Source organism: Candida orthopsilosis, assembly GCF_000315875.1.
Source record: "Candida orthopsilosis Co 90-125, chromosome 5 draft sequence".
NCBI lineage: Eukaryota > Fungi > Ascomycota > Pichiomycetes > Serinales > Debaryomycetaceae > Lodderomyces > Lodderomyces orthopsilosis.
Genome location: NC_018298.1, coordinates 993,878 through 1,012,696, shown reverse-complemented (window position 1 = coordinate 1,012,696; position 18,819 = coordinate 993,878). Strand labels below are relative to the sequence as shown.

The 18,819-nt window shown below is 39.2% G+C and overlaps 12 protein-coding genes across 12 annotated transcripts; 9 read left to right on the top strand and 3 right to left on the bottom strand. All coding sequences in view use genetic code 12, as the record gives it.

The window, feature by feature from the left end:
* Nucleotides 1-113: 113 nt before the first annotated feature.
* Nucleotides 114-713, bottom strand: CORT_0E04550 (DNA repair methyltransferase; the record flags this gene model as incomplete). The annotated part of the gene is made up of 1 exon (XM_003870122.1): nt 114-713. One exon carries the CDS (start codon nt 711-713, stop codon nt 114-116), a length of 600 nt encoding a protein of 199 aa, XP_003870171.1.
* Nucleotides 714-1,441: 728 nt separating this feature from the next.
* On the top strand, nt 1,442-3,055 carry CORT_0E04540 (Ssz1 HSP70 chaperone; the record flags this gene model as incomplete). The annotated part of the gene is made up of 1 exon (XM_003870121.1): nt 1,442-3,055. One exon carries the CDS (start codon nt 1,442-1,444, stop codon nt 3,053-3,055), a length of 1,614 nt encoding a protein of 537 aa, XP_003870170.1.
* A 236-nt stretch (nt 3,056-3,291) lies between these two features.
* Nucleotides 3,292-4,980, top strand: CORT_0E04530 (Gyp1 protein; the record flags this gene model as incomplete). The annotated part of the gene is made up of 1 exon (XM_003870120.1): nt 3,292-4,980. The coding sequence occupies one exon, from the start codon at nt 3,292-3,294 to the stop codon at nt 4,978-4,980; it is 1,689 nt and encodes a 562-aa protein (XP_003870169.1).
* A 439-nt stretch (nt 4,981-5,419) lies between these two features.
* CORT_0E04520 (Mtd1 protein) lies at nt 5,420-6,400 on the top strand (the record flags this gene model as incomplete). The annotated part of the gene is made up of 1 exon (XM_003870119.1): nt 5,420-6,400. The coding sequence occupies one exon, from the start codon at nt 5,420-5,422 to the stop codon at nt 6,398-6,400; it is 981 nt and encodes a 326-aa protein (XP_003870168.1).
* Nucleotides 6,401-6,659: 259 nt separating this feature from the next.
* Nucleotides 6,660-8,669, top strand: CORT_0E04510 (Bas1 transcription facto; the record flags this gene model as incomplete). Its single annotated transcript, XM_003870118.1, has 1 exon — nt 6,660-8,669. One exon carries the CDS (start codon nt 6,660-6,662, stop codon nt 8,667-8,669), a length of 2,010 nt encoding a protein of 669 aa, XP_003870167.1.
* Nucleotides 8,670-9,055: 386 nt separating this feature from the next.
* On the top strand, nt 9,056-11,830 carry CORT_0E04500 (Vac7 protein; the record flags this gene model as incomplete). The annotated part of the gene is made up of 1 exon (XM_003870117.1): nt 9,056-11,830. One exon carries the CDS (start codon nt 9,056-9,058, stop codon nt 11,828-11,830), a length of 2,775 nt encoding a protein of 924 aa, XP_003870166.1.
* A 65-nt stretch (nt 11,831-11,895) lies between these two features.
* CORT_0E04490 (hypothetical protein) lies at nt 11,896-13,530 on the bottom strand (the record flags this gene model as incomplete). The annotated part of the gene is made up of 1 exon (XM_003870116.1): nt 11,896-13,530. One exon carries the CDS (start codon nt 13,528-13,530, stop codon nt 11,896-11,898), a length of 1,635 nt encoding a protein of 544 aa, XP_003870165.1.
* A 228-nt stretch (nt 13,531-13,758) lies between these two features.
* Nucleotides 13,759-14,256, bottom strand: CORT_0E04480 (hypothetical protein; the record flags this gene model as incomplete). The annotated part of the gene is made up of 1 exon (XM_003870115.1): nt 13,759-14,256. One exon carries the CDS (start codon nt 14,254-14,256, stop codon nt 13,759-13,761), a length of 498 nt encoding a protein of 165 aa, XP_003870164.1.
* A 179-nt stretch (nt 14,257-14,435) lies between these two features.
* CORT_0E04470 (Yfh1 frataxin) lies at nt 14,436-14,957 on the top strand (the record flags this gene model as incomplete). The annotated part of the gene is made up of 1 exon (XM_003870114.1): nt 14,436-14,957. One exon carries the CDS (start codon nt 14,436-14,438, stop codon nt 14,955-14,957), a length of 522 nt encoding a protein of 173 aa, XP_003870163.1.
* A 445-nt stretch (nt 14,958-15,402) lies between these two features.
* Nucleotides 15,403-16,839, top strand: CORT_0E04460 (Fgr3 protein; the record flags this gene model as incomplete). The annotated part of the gene is made up of 1 exon (XM_003870113.1): nt 15,403-16,839. One exon carries the CDS (start codon nt 15,403-15,405, stop codon nt 16,837-16,839), a length of 1,437 nt encoding a protein of 478 aa, XP_003870162.1.
* Nucleotides 16,840-17,266: 427 nt separating this feature from the next.
* CORT_0E04450 (Mrp8 protein) lies at nt 17,267-17,890 on the top strand (the record flags this gene model as incomplete). The annotated part of the gene is made up of 1 exon (XM_003870112.1): nt 17,267-17,890. The coding sequence occupies one exon, from the start codon at nt 17,267-17,269 to the stop codon at nt 17,888-17,890; it is 624 nt and encodes a 207-aa protein (XP_003870161.1).
* Nucleotides 17,891-18,145: 255 nt separating this feature from the next.
* Nucleotides 18,146-18,715, top strand: CORT_0E04440 (Sec66 protein; the record flags this gene model as incomplete). The annotated part of the gene is made up of 1 exon (XM_003870111.1): nt 18,146-18,715. The coding sequence occupies one exon, from the start codon at nt 18,146-18,148 to the stop codon at nt 18,713-18,715; it is 570 nt and encodes a 189-aa protein (XP_003870160.1).
* Between the last annotated feature and the right edge of the window lie 104 nt (nt 18,716-18,819).

The following is an 18,819-nucleotide window of genomic DNA, read 5'->3' as shown; positions in this document are numbered from 1 at the left end:
AAATAAGTGGCTACGGGCTCTCTTCCTTAATTCGAAGAGTTAAGAATAGCAGTGTTGTTACAAGAACGAAACTGGCGGATTAATGAAATCACTTTGAATATTAATTTGCTACATCATAACCACAACCCTTTCTCTCCTTCAACGGCTATCTCGGAGAACTTCTCCTCCAACTCATGCTTTAGGAGATAAGTTTTTGTATCTTTTCCATACCTGTAGCCCGTCAATTTCTTGTTGGCACCTATTGCACGATGACACGGTATAACAATTGCAATCCGATTAGCTCCACAACCGGCGCCAATTGCTCGCGCATGTTTTCCCAGTAAGTTTAGCTTCCCCGCTATTTGGCTATACGTCTTGACTTCACCTATTGGAATATTCATCAATTCTTGCCATATTTGGCGTTGTAGACGCGTCCCAAAAATGATCTCAATGGGAATGTCCTGTGGTACCTTGGGATCAACAAGCAATTGTCTAAATTTACCAATGGTAGTTTCAGCTTTAGTTTTGTCGGCCACTGTACTTAATGGTTTTAATTGGACGTGTTTTTGTCCTTGAAAATCTTTAACAAGAAGGTTCTGTAAGTTGACGATATTTTGACCCAATGACGCGTAGTAAAGCTTGCCTTCGGGATCTAACACCAATAATGCATTGGTGGGAGTGGCCAAAAGAGAAGTATAGTAAAGGTTTTTCTTTCGTTCGTTATTAGATTTCATCGTAAGCTAAAAAGTGTAAGGTGTAAAATGAATTTAAATTCTGTGCATCTTTCGCGATAAATTGTATCGTGATATTTTTAATGGACTTTTGGCGATTTCATTGTTTTATTCTGAGCTGTAATTGGGATACGGTAAACCCCCTTACATGAATCGGGCTGGATTAACGACAAAGTAGATGTAATGGGTGCGATTACTGAAAAGTACGAATCGATTTCACCACCTGGTTTCAGTGGTTACTTTTTTTGCATGATTTGGATGCAAAATTTTAGCGAAACATCCAAAAAACCTTGACAGTCTAAAAAACTGAATCAACAAAATAGCAATCACACTCTTTCAGTAAGCTTGAATAACAGTAGACTTTTCCATGAAACCATATAGTAAATAGACTATATGACGAAAAACCTATTTCGATGCTTGTGTAATATTCCTTTGCAATTTTCTATAAGATTGCAAAATTTCATCACTAGTTGAAAAGGAGAAAGGGTCTGGTTGGATGGGGCAGCTGGACAAATATACTCCAAATAACTACTTGCTCTTTCTATATACAGTTGCGCTTCCCCTTCTCAGGAGCATATGTGGCTCAAACTCATTCCACCTTCACGAGGTAGCGTCGCAACCTGTGTGAAAAAACTTTTTACCAGTTTTTTTTTCAGTGTCAATAGAAGAGTAGGTCGTTCAAAGTCATCTCTATAGACAAATCTTCAGTTGAGTTACATATCCTGTACAAGATGTCGGTGATTGGAATTACTTTTGGAAATACTACTTCCTCAATTGCGGTAGCTGCTGATGGAAAAGTTGACGTTATTGCAAACCCAGATGGTGATCGTGCAATCCCATCGGCATTATCTTATGTTGGATCTGATGAATACCACGGTTCTCAAGCTTTATCAAGATTGATTAGAAACCCAGAAAATACCATCGTCAACTTTAGGGATTTTGTTGGTAAAAAGTTTTCTGATATCAATGATGAGTTTTCATATGGTGCTAAACCAAAGGACGTTAATGGGGAAGTTGGATACGAAATTACTATAGACGGAAGACCTCAAACATTAACCATCAATGAAGTAACAAAAAGACACTTCAAGCAATTGAAATCTGCCGCCGAAGATTTTATTGGAAAAGAAGTCGAAAGCGTTGTCTTGACCGTCCCCACTGATTTCAGTGAACATCAGAGAGAAGAGCTTACCAAGATTGTTGAAAGCTCGGGCCTCAAAGTCTTGCAATTGATCAATGAGCCATCTGCTGCATTGTTGGATCATTTATCACCTGAGGACAAATTGAGCGAGGATAAACTTTACGTTGTTGCCGATTTTGGTGGTACTAGATCTGATGGAGCAGTTATCTCTGTGAGAGGCGGTGTTTTAACTATTCTTGCAACTGCCCACGAGCACGGTCTAGGTGGAGATAAATTAGACACCGCTTTGTCAGAGTTTTTTGCTAAAGAGTTTGAGAAAAAGACTAAAGTTAACCCAAGAAATAATGCAAGATCAATTGCTAAATTGAAAGCAGAGTCAATTGTTGTTAAAAAGACTTTATCAAATGTGCAAACTTCTACCTGTTCGATAGAATCATTAGCTGATGGTTTTGATTTCCACACAAGTATTAATAGATTGAGATATGAATTGACAGCCAGAGATGTACTTTCAAAAATGACTGCATTCGTCGAAAAAGTCATCAAGAATGCTGGATTGGAAGCTTTAGACATTGACGAGGTTCTTTTGGTTGGTGGAACTGCCCACACACCTAAATTGGCTTCCAACATTTCTTACCTTTTCCCACAATCCACTAAAGTCATTGCTCCATCTTTGGATCCAAAAGCGTTGAACCCATCAGAGTTAGTTGCTCGTGGAGCCGCCTTACAAGCCTCATTAATCGAGACTTTCGATGAGTCAGAAATTGCCGAATCGTTGCAACCAATCGTTGTAAACACTCAACATTTATCCAAGCCAATTGGTATCAAAGATTTTGAAGGAAATTTTGTACCAATCTTGGTTGCTGAGACTGCTTACCCAATCAAAAAATCGATTGAAGTCACCAATGGAGATTCGGCATCAGTCAAAGTCGAATTGTATGAAGGCCAAAGAACCGTTAAAGAGACTGTTATTGAAGCAGAAAAAGATGAAGACGATTCGGAAGAGGAGTCAGATGAAGAACCAGAAATTGAAAGGGAAGTGGTTTACAAGGTGGGTGACTTATTGGCAGAGTTTTCATTGAAGGACTTGAAACCAAACTCAAAGTTGGAGGTCACTGTGAACATCACCCAAAACGGTGTTTTGCACGTTTCTGGAAGAGAGTTGAAACAAGGCGCAGTTGCTGTTAAAGGAGAAGTTTCAGCTCAATAAACACTGTTTGTAGTTGAACAATCGTGTTTAAGAAGTAAGATGGATAGACTTTGCATTCTTTGTGGTCGGAGATGAGAAAAGGGTTCATGTATTTTTATATTTCCTCTTTAGGATCGATTGCCTCCTCGCAATAAAATTTTTGCTCTGTTTTTTTGTGTACCAATCTATACGACAAGGTGACATTGCCGTTCAATTTTGTCTTTTTATCTTGGAAAGGTTCACCACATGAATATAGTATGGGGAAAAAGAAACAAGAAATGGCACAGGTTTACAATGGTTCTAAAAACGAATTCATATTCGGAGAGCAAGGGGGCAAAGGTAAAAACCTATCATCATTTTTAAAGAATTTGTCATTAACAGGATCCAGCAACAACAACAGCCAGGAATCAATAGATGAAGTAAACAGCACCATTTATGGGAGTTTATCTTACAAGAAGGGAAGAAATGGATCCAATCCCATGTTAAGTCATGGTTCAGGATTTCCAACACAACCACCAATCAAAAGAACCGTGTCAATGGGGTCATCTTTTGGAAGCGACCATCACAAAGAATCATCTCCTAGGTCCTCATCAAAAGGCGAAAGACATGTGAAGGAAAAATACACTGATTTGGATGATGACTGGAATGCAGATATACAGGACGAAGTATCCAAACCTGTTGTGCCGCCGCCATTATTAGATTCATTATACCCCGACTTGACAGTACCAATGAGTGTTCCACAATCCAGTACCAGCCAGTACTTGGACGAAGAGGATTACAAAACTAAAACCGAGATTAGCAAACTTAACCAATTGAAGTTCAAATATGCCAAATTCAAATCAGTATTATCGTCAGAGAGCATCATCAACATTCAAGAGTTGCGACGCTTGTCGTGGAATGGTATACCCAATGATCTTAGAGCATTATCATGGCTGCTACTTTTGGGATATCTACCGACAAACAAATCCAGACAAAGTTCAACTTTGAAGCGCAAACGTCAAGAGTATTTAGAGGGCATCAGTAATATCCTGGTAAGTTTCGACGAAAATTCAAAACCAGAAGTAAGTTCAAATGGCAACAGAGAAGGACTTATTTACCACCAAATTAATATAGATGTTAAACGAACCAATCCATCAATCAAATTATATGCATACCAGAGCACACAAATGTCACTTCGAAAGATTTTGTTCTTGTGGGCCATGAGACATCCAGCAAGTGGGTATGTGCAAGGTATCAACGACTTGGCCACTCCATTTTATCAAATATTTTTGAACCATTATCTATGGCAACTACAGAGAAAACAGTCAAAGGACCATAAGGACGATAGCGACAGTGACGTGTTTATTCCGGGTTATTTGTCAGATGGCTACGACGAAGAGGAAAATGCGTTGCTTGCGGACATTAACTTAGGAGATTTTACCATCAGCAACTTTGACACGGGCAAGTTGAGTCAAAGAGCCACAACAGTCATTGAGGCAGATACATATTGGTGCTTGTCGAGATTACTTGAAAATATTACCGATAATTACATCCACGAACAACCGGGTATCATAAGACAAGTCAATGAGCTAAAAAATTTAGTTTCAAAAATTGACTATGACTTGATTAAACATTTTGATGAGGAAGGGGTAGAGTTTTTGCAGTTTTCTTTTAGGTGGATGAATTGTTTGCTCATGAGAGAACTTCCTATTGACCTAATTATACGAATGTGGGATACGTATTTGAGTGAGCAACCATTAGGATTCAGTACTTTCCATACATATGTTTGTGCTGCATTTTTAATAAAGTTTAGTGGAGCTTTAAAACAGAAGGATTTTCAGGAGATTTTATTGTTTTTGCAAAGCCCACCCACATCAAATTGGAAGGAGAAGGATGTTGAGCTTATGCTTAGTGAAGCATTCATGTGGCAGACTTTGTACAAGGGCGCAGCAGCCCATTTGAGGTGATTCTACAGTGATCGATCTGCTGGTGTGCCATGTGCTTTTGTGCCCATTTTAGTGTCAAAGCGGCGGCACGTTTTCATGACCATACTTCTCTTTTGTTACATTTGCCAAAAGCTATTAAGAAGCAGATTAGACTGGTTTAGCAAGGTACATATAAAGCAAAAGAGTAACTTCCATCTGATCCATTGTTGTAGTCAATGTTGTGTCTAGAAGTGTACTATTGAATAATAATTAGGGAGATTGAAAATAAATTAAAAGAAGTCAAAATTGCGCACACAAATGAAATTTAAGTTTTTAAATTAAACAGCATCTCCTTTTCAATATACAAACCAAACCCATTTTCCAGTTACAGTACTCGACTAACTCAATCACACTCGGCCGAATAAGTAATTTTGAAATAAACTTAAGAGCACCCCCCCTCCCATAACTACAAAATCCAACTATGTCAAGGCCTGCTGGTAGAACTATATTGGCATCCACAATTGCCAAACCTTATCAAGAAGAAGTAATTTCTGCTGTACAAAAGTTAAATTTCAAGCCAACATTAGTTGGCCTTTTGGCAAATGAAGACCCTGCAGCGAAGATGTATGCCAATTGGACAAGCAAAACTTGTGAATCTTTAGGTTTCAATTACAAGTTGATTGAGGTAAACAAAAATGAGTTGGAAACATCTTTGATCAAAGCCAATAGAGACGACAATGTGAATGGTATTATGGTTTACTTCCCAGTGTTTGGCGACAAACAAGATCAGTACTTGCAACAGTTAATCTCCCCAGAAAAGGATGTTGAGGGATTGAACTTTTTGTACTACCACAATCTTTATCACAATGTGAGATTTTTGGATCCTCCCAAGAACCAACAAAAGTCAATCTTGCCTTGTACTCCTCTTGCAATGGTTAAGATTTTGGAGTATTTGGGTGTATATAACAAAATCTTACCGTATGGAAATCGTTTATATGGGAAAAAGATTTTAGTAGTCAACAGATCAGAAATAGTTGGAAGGCCGTTGGCAGCTCTACTTGCCAATGATGGTGCTACAGTATACTCAGTTGATATTAACAACATACAGCAATTCACACGTGGCGATGATTTACTGGAACATAGACACTTGGTCGTGGATTTAGAAGGAGATGAGTATACCGTAGAGAAGCTTGCACCTCAGTGTGATGTTATCATCACAGGTGTTCCATCTGACAATTACAAATTCCCAATTGATCTAGTGAGACATGGTACTGTGGTGATTAACTTTTCAAGTTCAAAGAACTTTGATGACGAAATCAAACAAAAAGCTGGTTTGTATGTACCTTCCATTGGTAAAGTCACCATTGCTATTCTACTTAGAAACTTGATACGGTTGATTGATAACAAGAAGATCAGAGCAAAAGAAGAAGAAGAAGAAGAAGAATTAAAGGACAAACATTAAACAATTGGGGCGTGTACGAGTGATCAAAAGTATATTTATAATTTTTTTACTCATTTGTATAGACAAAGCACCATAAATAAAGTGGAGTTGATAAACCAAAACATCAAAACAGATCACAACGTGCAAAGAGTGATCCAGAAGATTCGACTGAAATAAGAAAAAATTAAAGAAACTCTTTATTCTGGTCAGCTACTTAAACACCTTGGAAGAGCAGTAATCATCGCATAGGATAGACCACAGACAAGTGGGAGATGAAAAGATGAACCACGATGACTCAAAAAATGTCAACAACTCAAAGAAAAGAGTAGTGCAAATAGACCCCTTGGACGTGACGGAATATTTGGGGTTCCAGACACACCGAAAGGGTGCCCGCAAACCATGGACCAAAGAGGAGGACACAGAGCTATCAAAATTGGTATCGAGCGAGTTGGAGAAAGGTGGGGACTTGGAATCGATAGATTGGGATAAAATAGCAGAACAAATACCATCTGATGGTTTGAGAAAGAGTAAAGATTGCAGGAAAAGGTGGAGCAATTCTTTAGACCCCAATCTTCGGAAGGGGAAATGGACACCGGAAGAGGACGAATTGTTGGTAAAAGCGTTCGAGAAGTTTGGATCTGCATGGCTAAAAGTTGCGCAAGAGATCAAGGGCAGAACGGATGATCAATGTGCCAAAAGGTACGTTGAAGTCTTGGATCCCAAAACAAAGGACCGTTTAAAGCCGTGGACGGAGGAAGAGGACCTTTTATTAATAAAGCAAGTCAAACTTTATGGGACCAAATGGAGAACTATATGTAGTGCCTTTGAAAGTAGGCCGTCCTTGACGTGCCGCAACCGTTGGAGAAAATTGGTGACAGAGGTTGTGCGAGGGAAAGCTAGCATTAAAATAAAAGAGGAAGTGGAGAGCGTCACGAATGGAAATTCTTCAAGTGTGTTGGAAACATTGAATCGCCAACAAGAAGAGCTTTCAAAGATTCGCCTGGATTACGATTCGAGAGTAAACGTAAAGAGGCGGAAAACCAACACAGAGAGGGTCCCTACAGCACCTTTGCAGTATCCTTCTATTCATAATAAATTGAGTACCAAATCAGAAACAGAATGGCTGTATTCGGTAAACCAGGGTGCCCACGATCATTATTGCAACACCCAAAGTAAGCCCCACATAGGAACAATCAGCAATCGAGAACAAGTGAAAGTTCTTATAGAATATGCAAAAACCAATGGGGTTGAAATCTCGATACACCAACACATTCACCATCATTACTCACAGACTTCTCATACTTCGAATGGGAATGAACTTACCTCGCCAGGGAGCTCCACCAGCGGGACCAACATTCTTGAACCCGAGGAGCAAATCTCCCGTTTTCAACACTTTAATTATCTACCTCCAATGACGCAAACACCGAAGCTTAATTCATCCACCGACCAACTGACAAAGAATGATACAACCCAACATTATCACCACCATCACCATCATCATCATCATACAGAGAAGGGAAATGAAAACCAGTCCGCGCACAGAAGCAATCTACAACGTGCTGAATTAGCGGACGATACTGAATCGGTGAAGGAGTCAAATCTTCAGAGATTGTTGAATGGTGAGGAATACACTGGTAGTCAGATAGCATCAAACCCAAATCCCTTAACACCTTTAACACAAGCCGTCGAGATTGTTAGGGCGGCAGATGCCGCAACTTATACTGGCACTGGTAGCTATTCTAGCAATGATTTTGGCAGCAATCAAAAGAGTCATTTGTATGATCAACAAGCAAATGAAGTAGGGGACAATACAAACTTTTGGGAACAGACTAAAACGACAACCCATCATGCGGCAAGACAACATCAAACCAGTAGTGACAGGAATGAAAGAAAGCATTCATCGCATTCACACACACAGTCTCATGGGCAAGACAGCTCACACGACCTTGCGCAGGCTCTTGCTTCAAAGCATCCTTCATTACACTATGCTAACAATACATCACGTGGCGACCATTCCAGCTCTCAATACCTGTCGGGGTACTCTGAAGGCGTAAACAATGAAGAGGATGGGGAAGAAGAAGTGTTGGCAAGAGAATTGGAGGAAACCGGTATTGACGAGGATGTTTTGAACTCGTATGGGTTGTTCTACAATGTCTACACAAAAGAGGGCTCGACATTCCCAGATGCTCAACCTAATCAACAACCACAACTGCAAAATGCATATGGACGAAACGGAAACGCTTATGATCAATGGGGTAGTGATTTCATCATACCGTTCAATCCATCTTAAGTAAGAGAACTTAAGAGTTGTTTACATTGGAAAAGCTCAAGAAGCCCAACAATATATAATTAGTTTTAGGATATATTCACGATTAGCATGATGATGACATTTGTCCCCTATTACTTTTTCACTCTCAAGCCACACATGGTGTCACTCTAGAACCTTCCTGCATATAAAATTAAGCGACAAATGTTTTCTGTATTGGTTTTTTTTTTCCTTTCTCTTTCAAATATCTCAAAATAAACATTTATTAGGCTGGAAACGAACTTACCAATCGTGACAAGAACAATTACAACTTGTGAACTACCGTATTTGAGGTGTCAGTATAGTAACCTTTTTATTTTTTTTGGATTTGGAATACATGTCATAATTCAGTGCTATATGATTAGAACATCATGTCGGATGAAAAACATAATGAAATGAAAAGTGATGCTCAATCGGTAAGTGCTGTGCTGGAGGAAGTCAAGATTAAAAACTCACACGATGAGCAGGATGCTATATCTGCGAAAAGCAGCAAACTCAAAGACAATAGAGCCAGAAGCTCGCCATCAAAGAATACGAAAAATTTGGAAATATCAACGAGGAGTCATAGCAGACTTGGAGAACATGCTAGTCTTGACCCTTCAAATAAGACCAAAAAAGCAGTCGAAGATCAAAAGACCCAGGATACAAGTACTACTGAAAACCAAACTCGTCTTTCACAGACTAGTCTGTCTAATGGAGTTCCCAAAATTGGCATGAGCCAACACGTACCTGCAAGCGGTAGCACAACACCATCGAGGCCGTCTCACTCTTTGCAACCCAACGCGCAGCTCAATAGGAGTACTATTAACAACATCAACAAATCCTTAAAAGCAAAGCAAAAAATCATACATTCAAAAGAGCCACATCCAAAAAACACTGCACTTATTTCGAATATGATCAACAAATCTCCCCAATCCTCGGTATTTCCAAGCTTATCATCTGGTCCGAGTAAAATAGATTTGGAGTTTGCAGCACAATCAAACCCTGGCTTGTTGAAAAATAATGGTGTTTCGACTTCGACACCTACTCTCAAAACAGGCAATAGAGTTGCAAATGATGAAAATGCAAAGCACGATTTGACCCGACTACCCCAACCGTCGATAGCATCACTTCCTCAATCACAAATAGAGGGACAATCAAGACAGCAATCACAACAGGCTCTACCGTCAACAAATTTTACCCTACATCCTAATATCTCCAATTTGAATACGTCTTCAGTGGCAAACTTGAACGATAAAGACATGCCAAATAAACAGGCAAAACAGAAAAAGATTGCAAAGCAAAGCTCGACAAAAACTGATTTTTTTGCTGCAAAACTTGCAAGTGCTGTGGATGACGTTGAAAGTAGTGATAGTGACGAAACGTTTGTGTACGAAAATAACGACGACACTTTCGATACGACGAATAATGCAAATCCGATGAATCTAGCCGATGGGGTTAGCATTAATGGAAGTGTGAGTGGAGCTCATACATCTTATCCTGGCGGTAAGGCCCCCCCCTCAGTATTCGAAGCTGAACAACTTAATGATAACAAGCCGCATAGATTAATGTCAAGCAAGGCTCCGTCCATTGCAAATTCGATGAATAGTCAAGCACATTTGGATACTCATGTGTTGAGAAGACCAGTTCAGGGACGTGCCCTTTCTGGTACCTCCATCATTGAGAGTGGTCAAAGAAGTCCTATGCATACGGCAATCTCAGATAGGGTGTCAATTCAGGATCTCAGTCTACCTCAAGGAGACAAGAGCAAAAGAACTGTGAGTGTTTCCCAGTCCATAAATGATGGGTGTAACAATGACGTATATTCGTTCCAGGAAAGTGAGGGGGAGTTAGGAAGGGGTACCTCTACCGAAGATGAGGGCCTGGACAGAGCCAACCCCACACAAGGAAATATATCAACAAATCAATTGACGTCGCAGCAGTATCTTCACACTTCACAGGCCCCAGCAGAGTCGTCAGTAGCCCAATCTATATCCAGCAAAAACGCTTTGAAAAGAGAACACAAGTCGTCTACAACCTCTTCCAAGTTGAGGTCTACTACGTCGAAATTATTTGATAAAAAAGGATCACAGCCAAGAAGGTATAGCACCATCCCCGATGACATTGATATAGAGGACTTTGATGATGAGCTTATCTACTACGACAATAACGTCAAGTTCCCACATCCCAATGAATCCTCATCATTGCTCAATTCAAACCAAAGAATACCACATTACAGATCGTTGAATTTGAGCTTTCCAAGAACAAGAGGTCAAAGTAAGAGATTTTTATCTACCGGTCAGCCTTTAAGTCCCAAGGACCATGATTCAAACAATGATGGTCATCACGTTTTTCCTTTTCCGTATCAGGAGCAACAGCAGAATTACTATTATGACATAGAGGATTTTGATCAAAAGCAAAGATACAGCCCCAATTTCGATCTACCAGAGCTACCTATGCATAAGAAAGCTTCACGAAATTTCAGTCCCGTTAGTCATACATATGGTAATGGAGTTCACAACTCATTATTTATGGGCCGTGCACCAGAGAAAAGATCTAGTTGTGTTCGGTCGTTTTTATACACTATTATTTGCATTCTAGTGGTTCTTACTGTTGGTTTCATATTAGGATTTGTGATGGCAACCACAAAAGATTTGACCGCAGTTAGCATCAACTCGATTGAGAATCCAATCGTTAGCAAAGACGAGCTAGTTTTTAATATCGTGGTGGAAGCGTTCAACCCTGGTTGGTTTTCTGTTGATGTTGGCGATGTCGAGTTGGATTTATTTGCTCGAAGTGGGTATCTTCCTGATGATGACAGAGCCGAAATTAAGGAGACCGATGCAAAGGTTGAAACGGTGAAGTTGGGTACGATTCATTCTTTGGAGTCGACAATGAACTTCAGGGGCGGATTTTTTTCCAGAGAGTCTACTATTCAAAAAGCAGAGATTAAGTTACTCAATCCGGGAAAGGATGTAACAGAACAAAAGTCGCGAAACCGCAGTGGAACGGACCCGGACAATACGGAGAAATGGGAGATCATCAGTGAGAATCCTTTCGATTTGATCATTACAGGAATATTGAAATACGATCTACCATTAGTTTCAACTACGAAATCCGTTGTGGTTAGAAAAATCGGTTACATTGATCCTACACTATTCATTTAGAGATACCTCTAAGGTTGGCCCTATTATGTATGTTCTTAGTAAAACTCTTGAACCTTATATACATCCTACTTTTTTAATAGCATGTCACGTAGCCTTTCATGATTTGGCAATTGTAATAATGCTAACTTTATATTGTGATTACGAGGTTCAAAAGATGTTGCATGTGGGACTTCGTTACTGTGAAATGGATCTGTAATCATCAAATTGAAATCAGGGGGATGTATTTCAAACAACAACAAAAACTTAACCATAAATATGTACATTTCCTTAAGAGCAAAGCTATACCCTGAACACATTCTTGATCCAGCACCAAATGAAAAATGCTGATTTGCTTTTGTGGTAAAGTTGATTTGTCCATTTTGATCAATCCATCTTTCAGGTCGAAATTCTAATGGGTATTCAAAATGGTTTCCATCGTGGTTAGCAGCATATGCATTCATAAACAAATGAGTGCCGGCAGGGATTTCTACATCGCCATATAGAAATGATTTTGTCGTCGTTCTCGGGAGGCTCAACGGAAGGACAGTGAACTGTCTCAAAGTCTCCAAAATTAGTGCATGGACATAAACATTTCTCAAATCAGATTCATTCAGTTGCTCCCACGCCCTTGCAACATCTCCATCAGCGTTTGATAGAATCTCGTTGATTGCTTTCGATTGATATAACTGTCCAACTTTTGGTTGCGAAAGCATTCCAAGTAAGTAGTTCAAATTGAGTGGAGTGTTGTCCAAACCAGCACTGATATAAGTCAAACAAATGCTATAGATTTCTGCCTCACTCAATAGTTTATCGCTACTTTCCACCAATAGTTGACCAATGAAACTGTCTATACTTTCATTATTACCCTTTCTGACTTCATTTTTAAACCTTGTGTAAAGTTCGTTCATGTATCTTTCTCTCCTGTACCTGCAGTCGACTGCTTTGTGAGCATTTGTAAACATTGGAAAGAATCTCAACAATGGTATGGAATCCTGTAAATTCGAAATAGGTGACCTCAATTTGATTATTTCACTCTCGTTGGATATGATCTCATTGCACAATACATCGTCTCTACCAAAACAGTCCAAGTATAAACCATACGTCAAGAACACACTACATCGCAAGGCAAAATATTTTAGATACTTGGCTAAATCCACATCGGTATTTGTAGCTTCATTCACTAGTTTGCCCAAGACAAATTCTATCTCCTCAGAGATAGCCAAATTATGAGATGAAATTGATTTGGTATTCAATTGCTGGGATACGGCTCTCTTCTTTCTCTTGTATGTAGTACTTTGTGGCGTTGAACCTACAGTAAAGCTTTGATATGAGCCGACTAGACCATGAAATGTGTAGCTCAAGGGTCGGGAGTTATTTTGACACGAGCGGTTCATCCATATATCAACTACATCATCATACGAATTAACCACAACGACCCTTCTTTCTCCCAATCTAATCTGAAATACTGACTTGTTGTAACGTTCTGCCCAATTCATGTAAACCTTTGCAGGATTTCGTAACAGCAAATGCAAATGACCGATAATAGGCAACTCTCCAGGGATTGAATAGATGCCTTTAATTGTTTGAGGTTGGTAAATATAATCACAAATTATCACAATGACCAAAAACAAAAGCACTAACAAACAAAACCACGACCTGAATCGGCTCCAAATAAAGTTGTGTATGTAAGAAAGGATGCCATATACAGCTTCGCATGGCATTGATAGTCTTCTTTATGATATAGCAATTGTTTAATACGAAATAGCAAAATTGTGTTATGTTAAGTAGAAGTCGTGAAGGGGAAATATATATGAAAAAAAGTTTGCAACAAATGCCTTTTACGCCGATAACATCAAAGGTGTGTTCGATATTTATTGAATGAAACACGAAGATTACAAAGTAGTAGTCGTAAAATAGGATTGAGCTGTTTCCAAGTGGAAGCTATGAGTTCAAACCATTTCCTCCTTCTCTCCACCAATTTTTTGATCTTTGTAAAACTCCTTTTGAGCATTTTGTCTTGCTGACTCAGTTTCTTCAGCTATAAGTTCGTCAAGGTCATAATCATAGCTATTAGGATCGGTATTCAAATCCAATTTTTCAGCTTTCCTTCTCCTTAATCCAGTTTCATCACCAGCAAAGTTCTTTAATTTTATCTTGATTGGCATATCATCTGAATGAACTTGAAGTTTCTCCTTCAACACACGAGCCTCAGTCTTTAAAAAGCCCTCATTATCTATATCATTTGAAGAGAGCGTGAGCTCGTCTGGTGGCACATATCCGTATTGATAATTATCCGGAGCCTCATTTTGTTTCTTGTTGGTGGGTTTGGAATCCTTTTTATGATGAGGATGTGTTTGAACGCTCACCTTAGTTAAACCCGACACGGAGGGTAGTAGCAAAATAAGTACAACAAAGATGATTGCAATAGCGATAATGAGGAAGAACATGGTTGACTATTCACTGATGATTGGGAGATCTTCACACGACAATACTCGTTTGTGGACTAAGTGGTGAAAGACTTGTAGAAAAAAAAATCACTAATTATTTTTAATAATCTTTCAATTGGTTCACACAGAAAAGTTACCAGCCCAATATTGACATAGAATAAACACTTCATCCTAAAAATATGTTTAGACGATCTGTAAAACTGTCCCAATATATTCTACGTCAATCTTTAAAGAAAAGACTTCCTACAGCAACAAGGTTGATGCCATTGAAAATATCATCTATTCCTATGAACGCCACAATTGGTCTTAAATTTTACTCAATCAGCACACAGGGTGAAAAGCTTGATGGCAAAATTGATCAAATTTCTGACGGAGAATACAACAAACTATCTAACGAGTACCTTGAAAACTTATCCGACGAATTAGAGGAATTGAACGGAGATTATGAACAGGTTGATGCAGAGCTTAGTCATGGTGTTTTAACATTAACCTTGCCCCCAAATGGCACATATGTGATTAACAAACAACCTCCAAACAAACAAATTTGGCTCAGCTCACCAATAAGTGGTCCGAAACGGTATGATTTAATCCAGGGCCAATGGAGGACTTTGAGAGATGGCAGTTTACTAACAGAATTGTTGGAGCAGGAAATATCGGAGGCTCTTAAAACTGACTTTAAATTTGAGTCAGTGAGCTCATGAGAGGAGCAGCAACTGCTTTCGAGTAAAAAGCCATGGATCAAGATGGGGAAAAAGAAAGTATCACATACAAGCTCAGTTGCAAATGGGTCCATTTTTAATTATCTGGAAATGCGTATACAAATAAATTATTTATCATCTTATTCAGCATTAATCTGGCCCTCTTTGAAGTCCTTGTGGCACTTGTTTGCTCTGCAGATACTTAGATATGTCAAAACGATCATTCTTTGCTCTTTTCAGACTAGATTACAAATAGTTAATGTCACAACATTGTGTTCTGTTGTCGTGTTTTCAATTTCTTTTTCTCTTACCTCCATTTTGCGTCATTGATCTTTGACAACAGAGATTTCATCATCGCTTGCCACAGCCAAAACCCAGATCCGGCTTTTTTTATTGATAATCAGTGCTTCACACAGGTAACTAAATTTGAGACAACAGACATTGAGAGATGCCCAGGCTAAAGTCCGTTCGTGGCCCCAAGCGGTTAAGTAAAAATGTTATTATTGCACAAGAATATCATAGACAGAATGTGAACAAGTTATTGATAACTATTAAGTTGCCGCTGGATAAATTAAAGAGTGTCGACAACAACCCGACCCCATACATGTCAAACGATATTCTCCGCTCACTACCTTTACCAGGGGTGGTATCAGATGCCACCAACAATCAGCAAATTCAAGAATTACCAGACTTGCTGAATATATTCGATTTTGATGTAGGGGAGTTTGATGAATTAGAAACGGAGTTGAACCGAGCTTTGAACCAGCCTCAAACGGAGCGACGAAGAAGCAGTGAAAATAGAGGCTTGGATATAATCGAAGCACTAAAAGCAAGCCCAAGAAGGAGAGACCTGAGTAGTGGAAAGAGTGAAAATTTGAGTGCTCTACCAAGTAAACCACCATTGCAACCTGTAACACCGACCCGGCGAAGAAAGACTACAAAATGCAACCCGCCCCTGTCAACGAGACAAGCTGCAAATTACAAATCTGTACCAGCAAATATAGCTCCGATTTTACAATCAGAACTACCAGGATTCCAAGATGAAGATGACGATGGGATAAAGATAGAATCAATGATTTTCTCATTAAAGGATCCATTGGGTGGTAGTAAGATAAAACTACCTGTCAGGTCGAGGTTTTGCTTGCATTTTGAGTGTTTTGATTATGAAAATTTCTGCCTTTTCTATAAAATTCCGAAATCTATCAAGGATATAACACGGAAGAATTTGATACAACACAACTTCGATGAGTTGGCAAGAAGAAAGAATAGTTCACAATCATCTTCTCAAGGTTCGCAGAAACAAAGCGGTCGACAGGCCACGTACCAACAGATAATACCATACCAAGCGAACTTTGGTTCTGATTATAATTCACCGCTGGTTATTCAACAACTTAAACTTTCCCCATATGTCAAGATTGTTGACAACCCATTACCGGGAGATAATTACACATCGAGTTTTATTGCACCAGGATACCAAAGTTGTCCATTTTACTCCTGTCCTATTTGTAGTACAAAGTTTCCACTAAATGCATTGCTAATTAGCGATGCGTTCAACTACTTTGTGAGGATTACCTCTCCGCTGGCGGAAGGGATAGAATTGGTTGGACTGGAAAAGTATCGATCTATGGGAGAAACCGAAACCAATTCAAGTGGAAGAAGCGCGGCAGCTACTAACGATGAACATGTATTAATGATAAGCTCCGATGACGAAGAAGACGAGAAGGAACATCAGGAATCAGCAACCAAGCAGAAAATGAAACTTGGAAATTTCATCAATCGCCCAGTTCCTCCCGACAAATTTGAACCGGTATCAAACGTAACAAATTATGACCCGAACTCAGACGACCACGGACTTAGTCGCGATGATCCGATTATTTTGGACTGATCAGTTTTTGATAAACATACTGCACATGCGAAATAGCTTCTTGACGAGCGACCGTGGCGTGCATTCCAGGCGGTATTTATACCTGAAGGGACAATGTCCACAAATAATAGAAATCAAAGTGGTGGGGCCTCACCACGATGGTTCAATTGTACTTCAGGGATATAACGTCGAAATGAAAATACGAATAGGATTGTCAGCTCTTAGTTAGTACACATGCATGGATGTAAATGAGGTTAGTATATAGAGAACAATGGATGATATTGCATATAGAGCGAGCAAATGTGGCGATTTGGACTCACTGGACAACTTCGTGGAAAGTGTAGGTTCGTTCTTCTCATAAATAAGCCGCAATAATTCCCAAAAGAAAAATGCCAACAATACACGTTACGACCAGTTCATTCAAATATATAGACAACAAACTCACATCATGTCAAACTTAGAAGAAATTAACAAGAAGGTCCAGGAGCTAGAAGGACTCATAGAGAAGCAGTCGAAAGTGATCGCCACTACCGGCCAAAAATTATTGGAAATCCAGGTCAAGGATGTCAAATCTCGCATGGCAGAAATTGATTCGGGGTCCAATAAATCTCATGGATTTGATGCAGCCGATTACATTGGAAATGATGATATTGTACAATTGGTGACTGAATTGCAATCACAATTGGATAACTTGGAGGACAGGGCTACTCGTCGTACTTACAATTCGACTTTGACAGAGGATGAAAAAAAAATAGCCCCTTTGAGCAACAAAGATGGCGACGAACCACAATTTGCACTCCCATCGACGTTGAGAGAATTTAAGGATATGGCAAAAGCCAAAATACTTGAGTTAGGAGTGTTTTATGAGATAATTTTACCAAATGAAGAAGAGATAAATGAGGTTTTGGAGAAGGATTCTGGTAACAGCAAAAACGATATAATAGATCTTGCAAAGAACAAAGACATTTCAAAATTAGAAGACCAGTTTAGTGATGAACAAGTGGACGAAGTATTCGATGAATTGGCTAGATATTTTGGAATCAGGTATAGAAGAGTCAGTGTTGGCTGGTGAAGGAATCGCTTGGAAAAATACAGTGTATATGCGCCACAGATGTTGAAATGAAGGTATAGCTCACCGTATTTGGATTAAACAATCTCTTTCTGAACATCTCTTATCTAATGACGTGGATGAAATGTTAACCCAGTACTTAGTGTCCTACCTTAACTCTATGCAGGACTTTCTTGATTTTACGTGGTGGGAAAAAAAAAATCGCTTTGAGTGAACACAACGAAATCCCCCAGCCATCAATCGCCTGAAATCTAAGTAATGTCAGAAGAGTCTCCCACCCCAGAACCTGAATTGGTAAAAATTTCCATTTTTACTCCCTTGATCTATGTTGGGGTAGTGTTATCCATATTTGTGGCGTTTTCTATATTTTACAGAAGACGTAGACTTGCAAAATTTCAACAAACCGAACCTATCTTCAAAGAGAATTACAATGCAATCCTATACCAGCAACTAAAGTCTCAATATACAGATCCTGATTTACCAAAGGATCAAAAACCGCATGAAAAAGTGATGAAAGCTGCTTTACTACGTAGAGGAGTTGAAGCTATCAGGAGAAGCATGAAGTTGAAAGAGAATGAACCAGTGTTTAACAAATTATACCAAAATGGACTGATTGGAGATGATATGTTTAAGCAATTGGAATTTGAGATCAAATTTCAAGAATTAGAATTGAGAGAAATTGTTGCTGAAACTGAACAGTATAAAAAAGGCTGGTCGCAAACGTTCTTCCCGTTGGCGCAAGAAATATGTTTTAATGAAGCATTGAGAAGAAGATTGAATGCAGTTGATGATAGGGCTGGAAAATTGTCCGAGCTTTGGGATTTATAGATGTATGATAGATCATTGTATATACTTGATACACATGCAATGTAAAGTGCTCCACGTACACTTGCATCGGTCAGCTCGTGGCTCTAGCTAATATATATGTATAA